Here is a 13,251-nt window from a genome sequence, read left to right as displayed (position 1 = left end):
TTTTTTTTCCTCCACCATTCTGTCTAAGCGTCCATTTCTTCCCTGAAATTCTCTCACTAAAGACATTTATACTTTAGTGGACTAACAAAAGTTAGGGGAAAAAAATAGTTATAGTTTGCTTTTCAGTCCTTTGTAATATTCATGTTTGTCAACGTTCCTTAAGTGGGAGTTTACTTTCTGATCTTCGTTATGATAGTTTTGTTATCTATTCAAACACAAGGATTTGGAAATCTTTTTCCAACCTTAATCATTTAGAGCAAGACTTTCAAAGGAACCATCATAGGAAAATTGAGATTTGAGTACTTAGACTCTGGCAGCTCTCAGAAATAATGGTCTCCTTGTTGTTTGATGATAATATGCAGAGCTACATAGTGTAGAGGAGTGATTTTTTTAGAAGGAGTTTTTGTTGCAGGTTTGTATGCTGCCACAGCAAATTCATGTGACTTCTGTGTTTGACAGTTAAAATATTCAACTAGGGTTGTTTGAAATTGTAGTAATTGTTCATCTTGTTTCCGTACAGCATGTGCAACATTTGTGAATTGCTAACTTAAAGCCATATTATATATAAATAAAGGACTAAAGCAGAAGAGTAATTTTTTTCTTTAAAAAAGTTTCTCTTCCACAGGTATTTTTAATACTTTTCTCTGTTTCTTAACAGTTAAGAGTTTTTCTTTTTAATTTAATTATGTGTCAGAGTTTCTTTGGTGTAAATGGCAATGGCCTTAATTAAAAAAAAAAAAAACACAAAAAAACCCAAAACAAACAAAAAACCCCCCCTTACCACAGTTGTTTCTGTAGGCAACTATTTACTTGTTTGTATTATAGAAGAACCTTGAATCTTGAACTGCAATTAAGCTTGTATTTGGTCTTGTTATTCTTACATACGTTACTGGGTATTCACAATAGATGTTAACAAAGTTTGAGAGAAAATATTATGTTGAAGTGAGTGTGAGAAATGTGGAAAATTAAGAACAAAGCTTATAAAGTTAATGCAAGTCTGCTTCTTCAAACTCAATGCTGTTCTTAAGCAAACTGTTAAGTAGTGTAGCATTTTTATTTCTATAAAGAACCAAACAACAATTAACAAAAAAACAAGATGTGGTGCTATTAAGATTATAGGAAAGGAGTGAAAGCCATGCAGCCAAGGCGAGTCATGTACTGAAGTAATCCACTTCATCTGTGGAAAGCCATTGTACAAAACTAAGCAAACGAACACATCCTCAAAAGAGGAGGATCAACTCCAGACAGTTCAAACATCGACAGTTGAATAGCAACAAAGTAAATGCAGAAGGATGGAGGAGAAGACTGTCTACCTAAACTCAGTAAATTGAAACCAAATAGAAGATTTCCTATGGAGGTTTTCTACAAACAATGTCTGTCTCTCTGTTCTTGGGACTCAAAAAAGCAAATTAAATTTCTGTCCCTGGAGCTGAAACATAGGCTATGAGTTCCCCTTTCAAATAGATAGAATATACTTTGGTGGAATGATAGTAGACAGTCATTTGAAACAGTCCTTTAGGGAAAAAAAAAAGTATATTTTTAAATTCATTAAGGACAGTCTTTAGGAAAAAAGTTGCCAAAGACCTCCAGACACTGAGGTCTGTAAACAATTCACCACTACCTAGATGTATTCTTCAACAGGGACTTCCAAATTATGAGATCTGTGCGTGAGTATGGGATGAAACTCTACTACAGAAATTGCACCTCAGTCTTTTTTTTTTTTTTAAGAATAAGATATTTGAGATTGAGTTAAATTTTATCTTGTATTTATCTTGCAAGATAAATGAAAGGGTTTTGAGTCTTTGAAGAAACTTCTTAGACTGTTGTTAATTTCGATTTGTTCTAAATATGCTTTAGCAATGTATAAGCATATAATAGTTTTCTCACTCCAAACACCTTTTTGTATAGACTACTGAACAGCTACTTGTAGTAATGGATTTTATAACACAAATGTGTTATATTGAAAGTGATACCTAGATTGATGGTACAGTGCTCCTTTTTAACAAAACTTCTTCCCAATAAAATAGATGATGAGGTTGTGTTTAGTTGTAGCTTTGTTAAACTGGGGCTTTTTGCAAAGATGAGCCACATATTGCCTTTCCTGCTGATTTGTATTTGCATAGGTTAGCTCAGTATTGTTATTAATTGTATATAAACTATTGAACAGATGTGTACACTCATATACTTATTTATATATATATATATTTATTTTGCTGACAATTCCTTGCACTGCTCTCTGGTTTTGGCATAATTGGCTCTTCAGAACTGGTGACACTTGGTTCCATCTTTCTCCAAAGGTGTAAACTAGATTGGCAGACAGTTAATCTATTACGTGATAATCTGCTTAATGAAGTGAATGGATGTCCTAATGTAATCTTTTTTTAATAATATCAGTTGTATAATTTTATTTAAATGATCATTAGTAACCATGAATCCTTGCAGTCAGCTTAACTGACATACTCTTAACCTCTTTCTCTGTAGGCAGAACTAGTGAAAGGGAATCTGCAAAGTGTTGGGCTCACTCTCCGCCTTGTGCAGTCCAAGGAAGAAGATGCAGGGCATGTTGTCATTGAAACTGTGACTCCAAACTCACCTGCTGCAGCTGCTGATCTACAGAGGGGAGACAGACTTCTAGCAATTGGCAGTGAGTATTATGTCAGCTTTCAGAATAAGTGTGGTCTTGCAAACTGGGAGGACATGTCTGCATACAGTTCAACTAGACTGCCTTTCTCAACTGTCAGTTATGCCTGGCACTCATAATAAAAACTAACATTTACATATTTACGGCCATTTAAGGTTATCTTTCACTTAACTCGTTTTCTTGAATATTTATTTACTCTTTGCTAGGTAAAAGCCAAAATAAAGTTGAATAAGCATTTGAATGTAAATATATTTTAACTGCTCTAATAGTGATGCTGTGAGGTTCTCTACTTAGTTTCTTCCAGTGATGTTATAAAATGTGCTTTGTTTACAAAGAAGACCATAACACTTTACATCCTAGGCCTGCATACTGAACTTTGAACCTAAAGGTAATAAATAGACTATGGAACAAGTAGTATAAATGTATTTTTGACTAATAGAGTAATTGTCTGAAATGTCAAAATGACCCAAGAAGATCTGCTGAGTATTTGATAGTATTTTTATACTTTCAGTATCAATTTTGTCAGCTCTGACATGTAGGAGCCTAAGTATTATTTAGAAATCTACTCTGAAGGTCTCATATTTGAAGACTTTGGCCAAATTGTAACTGGCAGGTAAGTGCTGCATTGAGGCAAAAAGTAACCCTTGACTTTTGTGGGGGAGAGCACTGTGGTTTTTTTATAAGGATTCCATTGAAATCCCTGAGCATTATGAAGTGGATTGTTACTAGTTTATATTAGTTTTTAAATTAGACCATCTCCAGATATAGCTTGAATACTTCTGTTTTATATGGACCCTGTCACCAACGGACAACTAGATCATAATCATAAATCATAATCAGAAACTGATACTGGAAATCTTACTGCTTTAAACTTGAGAATTGGAGGGGACCTATAGAATATGGTAGTGGACAGAAGGACAAATAAAACATTAACAGGAACAGTGGCTAATCAGCGTAGTGGAAGAAGCAGATAGGAACCTGTTTATGATCATTAAGAAATAATGCAATGTTTTCTATTCTATTGGATGTTGTGGGACTAAATAAAACATGATGGAGTAGGAATCATAAGTAGCTTAGTTTTAAAGTTGTTGGGGTTTGTATACTGTCCAGGGATTTATAAAGACTAAAAAGGAGTGGGAATATCGCTGTATATTAATAACATTTTAGAAGTAAGTGTAGGTACCACTGATAAAATAGAATGTAAACTGAAATCACTCTAGGGGAAAAATGGTAAAAGAAGTTCTGTTAGGGTCGTATTGTGAATTTGGAGATTACTTCCATCATGTCATCGGTAGAGAAAGAAATGCAGAAAGAGCTGCATAATTGAGCTATATATAGTATCCCAGATATCCCTGCGTATGACAGCACACACATGTCTTCTCCAAACACTAACTATATAAATAAGAGGGTAAAGTGATTTTACATTTGGTTCTGCTAAGTCATTAAGGTACTATAGAAGAGTTAGTGTAGTAAAATACTATGAAGATAGAACTTTATACGCTTATGACATGAACTGCTTAAAGTCCCTGCTAGCACAGTTGCATTAATATTATTTTTTTTAGGTTGTTACCTGAGAGGTTTTAAAGACCAGAGCTTAACGACTACAATGAGTTATTGTGATTAGGTACTGCCTAAATCCCCATTGCATTGCTCCAGTGATTTTTAAAAGGGTTTTGAGTTGCTTCAAACAGGTAATTGATTGCTCTAGAACAAGGGACAAGTCATTTTTACATGACCCCCTGCATGACTTTATTTGGACTGTGTGCTCATTAAGATACTTAGTTTGCACGTAATTTGTTGAATCTTACCATAGGCTGGAGATACTGTCAAATGGCTCTGAAAGCTCTGATGAGGAAGATGATTCAGTTCACTGTTCAGCCACACTGAGAATGTAGCATTGTGCCTATATTTTCTTAACATATTGGAACTATTTTCTTTGTTAGCCTGCTTCTGTTTTAATTAAAACTGTATTTAAAGATACCCATCTCTTTTGAATCCTTTGTTAAATGCCTGCTGCTGAAAAGTCCAAACTTACAGTAAGACCAAGGTTAAAAATGTTAGCATATAAAATGAACATTACTCTATAAGATTACAGCATTAGTAACAAACAGCAAACTGGAGTATTTGTTAGTATCTTTTCCAGCTCCTGAAGTGATATATTTGTATGAATAAAATGGAAAGGATCTTTCTGTTACATTTCAATTAAGCTCTTCTGTCATAATTGACTTCCTCTGTTAGTGAGCAACAGTATTATTACCACTATTAAAGACCTAACCATGTTTGTCGACTATTTTTGGCCATTTAGATTGTTGTTAAAATTTAATAATTTTTGTCTTTTTTTTAATAGGTGTTAAAATCACATCAACTGTCCAAGTGTTGAAGCTTATTAGACAGGCTGGGGACAGAGTTTTAGTCTTTTATGAAAGGCCTGTGGGGTATAATCAGCATGGTTCAGCACTGCAGGATGGATTTGGACAATTGGAAGACGCTGCTTTCTTGACACAGCCAGAAGATGACCAAGCTAGTTTATCAGCTGATGTTGATAACAGAGATTTTGATTCAGAATTTGAGGACTTAGCTTGTGAATCACCTGACCAAAAAGAAGATTTGCCAACAACTCCGAGTCCCAAACGTTCAGTAGTAATACTTGCTGCTAAACCACTTGGAACTATATCTCCGATTCTGAATCGAAAACTACATTTAGGAAGTTACCAGACAACATCAAAAACACAACAAAAAGATGGAGCTAAAGTGGCAACACCCAAAACTATTGAGGGTTCAGATGCATCACAGCAATCAGGTAAACAATCACAAGGATCCAGTACTAAGCCTCCTGTGCCACCTAGGCCACAAAGCAAGCCTATTTTGCCTACTAGTGAAACTCAAAATCTGTTAGAAACTGGAGGTGTATCTTCTGAAAAACCAGAGAGGCCACCTCCACCTACAAATAATGGAGATAAATATACAGAGAAGGTAGTAAAGAATAATGATCAAATAGAAGACCCAACGGTATCAAAAGTAATAACAGCACCAAAACAAGATATATTAAAAGATGGACTTTCAGAAAATGCACGTAGTTACAAAGATAGTGGAGATGATCATCAAACATGGGAATCGCCAGAAATTCCTTATAAAATCCGGCAAGGCCGATGGCCAAGGACAAGAACATCCTCCTGTCTATTTGAAGTGGAAGGATACCATAAGTACCTTAATGTTGCACTGTGGTGCAGAGACCCTTTCAAAGCAGGTGGTTTTATCTGCTTAGGATATGCAAGCATAAAACTTGAAGAAATTGCTTTAGATTGCATAGCTACATCCTCAATGGAATATATTAGAACATTTAAACTGGATGCTCCTACACCTAAAGCAGCAGTCACTAGAACAGCATTGCGGAATTTGACAACCCATAAGGGATTCAATGAAAAATTTTGTTATGGCGATGTAACTTTACACTTCAAATATTTAAAAGAAGGTGAAATAGATGATTCAAACTTTCTCTTGGAGAAAGAAAGGGAATGTCACTTGGAAGAAGAAGCTCGTGCACTTCAGAAAGAGGATCCTTACTTGGGACACGTTGTTCTTACGGAGAACAAGCATAACTTTCAAGATACTCAGTTTCAGAATCCGACTTGGTGTGATTACTGCAAAAAGAAAGTATGGACTAAAGCGGCTTCGCAGTGCATGCTCTGTGCTTATGTTTGCCATAAAAAATGTCAAGAAAAATGTCTAACTGAGATGCCCTTTTGTGTAGGAGCTGAAAAGCGACTTGATCGAACTGTGGGAGGTTGTAGAGCAGAAGGACAGGAAGCTCCCCAAGCTGCATCCTCTCGTGTTGATTCAGAATCTAAATCTGTTAACAGAACTACAGGTTTGACCAGGCATATCATCAATACAAGCACCCGTTTGTTAAACCTTCGTCAAGTCCCCAAAGCTCGCCTTTCTGAGCAAGGAACAGAGGTGGTAGAACCTTCGCCAAAGCACACACCAAACACTTCTGATAATGAAAGTAGCGATACTGAAATCAGTGGGCCAAGCAGTCCTTCAAAACGTGCAGCAGGTACTGGGATAAAGTTGGTCCGAAAGGAGGGTGGTCTAGATGACAGTGTCTTCATTGCCGTTAAAGAAATTGGACGTGATCTCTACAGAAGTTTACCCACAGAGGAGCGTTTTCAGAAATTAGAATTTATGCTGGATAAGCTGCAGAATGAAATAGACCAGGAGCTGGAAAATAATAATTCACTCGTTAAAGAAGAAAAAGAGACAACTGATGCAAGGAAAAAAGCCTTGATTTCTGCTGCGCTGGCTAAGTCAGGTGAAAGACTGCAGGCCCTTACGCTGCTGATGATCCACTACAGAGCAGGCATTGAGGATATAGAGTCTTTGGAGAACATGTCGTTAGAGCGGCAGTCCAAAAGAGTGACTAAAGATTCAGAGGAACCCAATATAGCAGAAGAAATGGATAATGAAGATGTCAGTCTGACGGAGGCGCCAACATTCAACATCATATCGGAAGAACCAGTTGATCCACCTCAATCAGTAGACTGATATTTACATATTTAGCCTTTGAAGGAATGGACTAAAAGAATACTTTGCACTTAATTGCAAACACACACAAACTAAATTAAAACACTGGTATAATGTCCTGCTTCTCCACAGTTATTTGCCTATGTAAGAGTACAGCTAATAATGGTTCTTCTCCAGCTACAGCACCATCATGTTGTTAAACTGGCTGGTTAAAACTCGATTTTGGGGTTTATATTGGAAATTTATTTTTAATAACTTATTTTTATTTTTTTCTAATTATGTAACCTTACCATTTCACATTAACGTGTGTGGTGTCCTTATACTCCCCCCCCCCCTTCTTTTTTTGAGCTGGTGTTTTCAACAGGAAACTGGCAGGATTTTCAAAATGTTTAGTTTCCATTGTATGGTGAAAAAATTACAAGCTTGTTGCATGCCTAAGCTGATGACTGACAGAGAAGTCACCGAGGGACCAGGCTTTGAAATGTTGATCACAGTTATTGTACGTCTTCTAGGTAGTTGTGTATTTTTCGCCAAACATATCATGAAAGCAAACAAGAGGTCTTTCATTTTGTCTGTTGTTAATATTTACTAAAGTTAACATTGCATATAATTTTTCCCATATTTTTGTTAAATACAAGAACTTTTCATAGTTTGAAATTAACATGAAATATAGTAATGCTATGCTAAAAAAAAAGCCTCCTTAGAACTTTGGGCTATTGTATCCTGATTGAATAATATTAGTTATCAAAGTACATACCGGTATCTCATAATAATTTAATTGGGAATATTTGTGAGATAAGAGGCTGGTTGCCTTCCAGAACAAAATTATATATTTAAGTGTTATTGTATTATCTGATGACCTGATAAAGGAAAATTGTTCTTCTCAAGAGTTGGAGGTTTCATTACATTCTATGAAAAAGCATGTAATGACAGTTTAAGTAAATAAAAAAAAAAAAAAAAAATTTTGCTGCAGCCTTTATCTTACCGTTTCAGAAAGCTTGAGGTACAAAATACTTTACAAAAAATAGCTAAATGTGTTCTCTCTCAACACTTTTGAGTAATCTTATAGTGGTAAGTTGCATTCAGCTTCTCAGACAGAAGAGACAGTCTGAGCAGAAGGATCACCTTTGCCAGAAAAATGTCCTGTAGTGTATATAACATGTTTTATTTGAGTCAAAATAAGTGAGTCCAGTAGAGATGAGGAAGAATTTCAGCCAGCAGCTTTTGAAAGGAACTATCTGATCTTGTGCTATGTGTAAACTGTGGATCTTAGCATCACCTGGCTAAGGCCGTTGTTCTTATTTATTTCCTGTAAACATGTCTTTGTTTCATCTTCTGTGTATAGAAATGCCGTATAAAATATCATCTTTATTTTAGGTACTGTCTTAGGTACTGGTGGTATTATCACTGGTAGTAGAAAAAAATGCCTTTGTGGAAATGGAGTTGAATCTAAGATGGTAAAATAACTTACTTAAATTTTCAGGCAGTCTCTGATGGACCTCTCCATTAAATTTGCTTCTCAGTTTATTTTGTGATGGGCAAAATTAAGAAGCAATGGTTTTCACAGATGGAAAAGCATACTTGTACTTCTGAACAAAACGGTTACTTCACTCATGCAACTATTTGCACTTTTTTGTGAGTTCTGGGCAGTTGATACTTACTTACTTAGTTGATGTATGGAAAACACTATCCATGCTAAAATAGGCATGTGACACACTTCTGAAATTAAGCTTCAGTAAATAATCGCACAAAATTAGCTTCCCTTATTGACTAAAAGTTATTTAACTTATACTTGCTTGAGATGCATATAAAGACTTCCCCCACTCCATTTTCTCAGTGGCTTACCATTGGTGGTGATCTGCATTCAATCTCCATCAGTGTTTGCTCTTACAGACTACTATAGAGGTTTTTAAATATATCCAAGTACTTCATTTAAACCCTGGTACACATGAAGGAGCTGTGAAAACAATGCAAATACTGATTTAAAAAAGGCATTTGAGGTTTTAAATTGACTGGTATAATACAGTGGGTAAGAAAAGCTGGATATAGTTGTCCTCATATAGTATTGCTAATGATGACTGTAAGAGAGAAATTAAACATAGTGCAATATTTTTAAATATGCCGAATGGGAAAAGGGCAAAATAGTTGTATTTTAGTGATAAGAAGGAAAACATAAATTCCTGTCTGGCATTAATTACAGTAAGCGGTGAATCTCGAGGGTAAAATTGTAATATTACATTCCTGATGTAATCTTTGCTTCATGCTTAACTGTAAATAGCTGGAAATAAAGAATACCACAGAAAACAAGAATATCTTGACTTAATGATATCTGAATAGGTGGCAGCTACACACATTTGCAGAAGATCTGCCTAATATGATTTTGTTGGCTATTATTTTATCATGAGAATAAGCTTTAATAAAATAGTTTTGCTAAATTATCAACTTCTTCGCATTGTGTTAATATTTTTTTAAACATTTGTATTGCAGTAGTTTATCATCTAGAGGCACTACTTAAAGGAAAGATCTTTGGGAGAAAAACACATGTTTTGCATTAAATAAAACTACTGATTGCTGGACTAATGCTGGGCTTTTATGCATATTTTCTATTTGCATGTGCATTTATTTTTCTATTTGTGCATTTATTTTTATTCTACACATGTTAATAGATGTAGATTTCTTTCAAAATGGTGATTCCAGTTGATTCTTCCTGTACCTAGAGAATCATAAAATGCTAAAGATGATTGTGGGTTGTTTTTAAGACCTCCAAGCACTGCTCCAGTAATATTGCCATTCAGTTATTGGTGATAGCGACTACCACCAGAGTTATGTTAGGGTGCATTTATTTTTATTCTACACATGTTAATAGATGTAGATTTCTTTCAAAATGGTGATTCCAGTTGATTCTTCCTGTACCTAGAGAATCATAAAATGCTAAAGATGATTGTGGGTTGTTTTTAAGACCTCCAAGCACTGCTCCAGTAATATTGCCATTCAGTTATTGGTGATAGCGACTACCACCAGAGTTATGTTAGGGGAACAAATGGTCCAAGAAAAAGTCTTCTGACTTGCCCTGTCCTTCAGAAGATGTTAATGGATAACTAAACAAATCCGTACTGGTTTACTAGCTCATTTTTATCTAATCAGTTTTTCCTTGTAATTCCTTATCCTTGGGTGTTTTCCTCTCAAATTTGAAATAAAACATGCATGGAAGTTTATAACTACAAGGGAGAGCTAAGGTGTGGGAGCAACTGAAATAAGTGGACTTTATCACACTTAAAGGGACACAGATAAAAATATACAAAATATGAAAGAACCGAGATTTTTTTGGTTTATTTTCTGTGACTAAAATTACTTCCTGACTGTCAGCAAAAAGGGTTTGTGTTTGATTACTTACTCCTCCACAGCACAGAAAATCCGAAATACAGAACAACTGCTCGAAGTCTTTTTTGGAGGAAAAGGTGGCGTAGAGAGCCCAAACGTGGGTGTCTGCATGGCACTTAACTCTCTCTTCCTCTAACTTCTGGTAGACCAGCAGCAGAGCAAGAGCATGGGGGAGCCAGACTGAGCTCTGTGGGTCTACTGAGCAAACCGGGGTAAGATGCTGCTCTGTAAGGCCCCAGTAGAAACCTGGTTCCACCTGCAGAAGAGGAATGCGATCAATTCATCAGTCCTAATTTGTGTTGCAGATTAATGTGAACTCTTCCTTAATTTTGATCTGCTCAAAAGTACAAAACAAAGCCATGAAGTAAGCTATTCTATGCTTTTTTTTTTGATATATAAGTTGCTATGTTTGCATTACTTTTACACTTGTGAATTTAAGCAATACATTGGTTAATCAGCTGGCAAATAAATGGACATGTTGTGTGATAATTTAGAAGTCTAACATTGATATATTAGCTTCAAATTTAGTTGGATTAACAATTTGATGTTGACCAAAAGAGTGCAGTGAAGCTAAGTAAAATAACTTCTCTTGGGGCATGATCTACACTATTAAAATCTGAGCCTAATGTAAATAATCATCGATCTGCACAATTGTCACTTACTCAGTGGCAATGAAGTACTCAACGTACTGCAGAATCTTGGTTTATGCTGTATTAATGTCTGTCTCCAAACACCTCTCAGCTTTGAAGGAAGGATTTCCATCTGTTACATACTCAAAAGAATGCAACAGAAAATACACCACTATAAAATCTGTAAGTGGATTTTTCAAATCAGCCACAAGGCGATATTGCTTGGTGTTTCACAGCCTTTAAGCGCCTTACGATGTTTTCTCAGACTCTTCACCCTTCCTTAAACCCCCTGTTCTGGCAGCATCTACAGGGGTGTGCCCTGGTACTGCACATTTTGGCCTTATCTGCTTCCCAAAAGTTAAATCTTAGACCAGCAGCCATATAACGGACTGGTATTGGAAGCATCGCAGTTACCAAAACAAGTTGCCTGTATTTATGACCTGGAGTGAAAATATTTGTCCTCAATTACAAATGGACTAGAAATGAGGAGTGCTTTCCCTCATTAATATTTGTTGGCTTTCCCCGCCCCCAGTATACAGTAAACCACAATGCATAAAGCAAATGGTGAGGGGGATTTTTTTATTATTATTATTTTTGCCTTATTACAATAGATCATGAACTTCTTTTAGATAACTTTATTTTAATGCGGTCTGAACGCATAGTTATTGACAAAGCGATACTTGAAGTTTGATCCACTATATTTGTCATATTTTCTGACCATAGTATATACACTTTACAAAACTATATGTAAATATTGTATCTATGCTGTAGTACATAAAACATCTGCAATTACATGAAAGAAGGCACATAAAGATTTTAATTTTACAAATGAAAAGATACACCACGGTTGATACGGACATTGGCATTGTTTTAAAACGCTTTCTTTAAATCTTCTGATTTTTCTCAGTGCAGATAGGGACGGCCTAGCACAGTGCTTTTCCTGTATTAGACTCTGCCCCCAAATGTTAAGAGATATTGGCAACAAACTGGTCTTTTTTTTTTCATTATTGTTAGCGAAGTTGATACTTTAACTTCATTTTTTGAAAAATAAATACATATAGAATTTCTAGATGTGTATGCAAAATATGCATGTAAAATAGGTTTTTTTCTTTGAACTGCTTAAGTTACCAGCTTACTTTCAATACATACAAAGACTAAATACTGTGATACTGCTGCTTTTCTTAACCAGTCACTTAAGATGCATCTAAAATAAAATTGAGATATGTTAAGAATAAAAGATTCAAAAGGTAGAAATATAAAAACTATCTTCATGCTGTTCTTATTCCCTTTACGGGAAAGGAACAGGGCACATTCATACCTGCTTGTTTACCTGGTGGTGTGTGGTGGTTTGGGGGCTTCATATTGCACAACTGGTTAGCTAATTAAAACTTCATTAAATAGTACTGACTCATAGCAATACACTCATCCATTTAAAATACTGTTTTCCCCAACACTCCATGAGCGGTTCAGGTAGAGCTCATTTTTGAAATTGGCAAAGAAGTTGTGCCTTTTATTTTACTAATGTATGATCTAAAGTTGATCAAAAAAGTCATAGCCATATCTACAGTCTGAATTCCAGCCTTCAGCTCCTCTCAATGTACTGGCAAGGGTACAATTTAAAAGGAGGCAGATTGGATAGGCGTTCTTTAAGCTTTGGTGGTTTGTTTTTTTTTCCTTCCAATTAGATAAGAAAGACCCAAGCTCTTGCCAGTAACTTACAACTCCAAACAAAACATGAAATATTGTGTGTTGATGTATTGACTTTAAAAAACAAAGTTAAAATTCACATGTTTATACAGATTTATACTACACATTTAATAAAAAATATAGTGTAATATTCAATAAAATTAAATACACAAAGATTAACACTATACAAATCCTCTATAAAAGCTTTCCCCCCCCTTATAAGGCGGTTAGCAGTCTGCTTTATAACCATGGGTGATGAATAACGTGTCTTTGGTTTTTTGACCATTTCACTATTAAATGTACAGTACAACTAAAATCTATTTCTGGATGAGATGTTTCACATGAAACACTGCATTTTGTACACCAAAATACATTATATGGCTTTTCACG

The 13,251-nt window shown here is 35.4% G+C and overlaps 1 protein-coding gene across 1 annotated transcript in view; it reads left to right on the top strand.

The window, feature by feature from the left end:
• PDZD8 (PDZ domain containing 8) overlaps positions 1-9,603 on the top strand; it is a 145,086-nt gene extending 135,483 nt beyond the window's left edge. The window contains exons 5-6 of the mRNA XM_009278096.1: positions 2,482-2,644; positions 4,989-9,603. Of these exons, the coding sequence (XP_009276371.1) occupies positions 2,482-2,644; positions 4,989-7,186 (2,361 nt within the window). The 3' untranslated portion in view covers positions 7,187-9,603. The remainder of the gene's footprint in view (positions 1-2,481; positions 2,645-4,988) is intronic.
• Positions 9,604-13,251: the final 3,648 nt, after the last annotated feature.

This window comes from Aptenodytes forsteri, unplaced genomic scaffold (assembly GCF_000699145.1).
Source record: "Aptenodytes forsteri isolate BGI_AS27 unplaced genomic scaffold, ASM69914v1 Scaffold15, whole genome shotgun sequence".
Taxonomy (NCBI): Eukaryota; Metazoa; Chordata; class Aves; order Sphenisciformes; family Spheniscidae; genus Aptenodytes; species Aptenodytes forsteri.
This window is presented reverse-complemented; position numbering and strand designations above follow the sequence as displayed.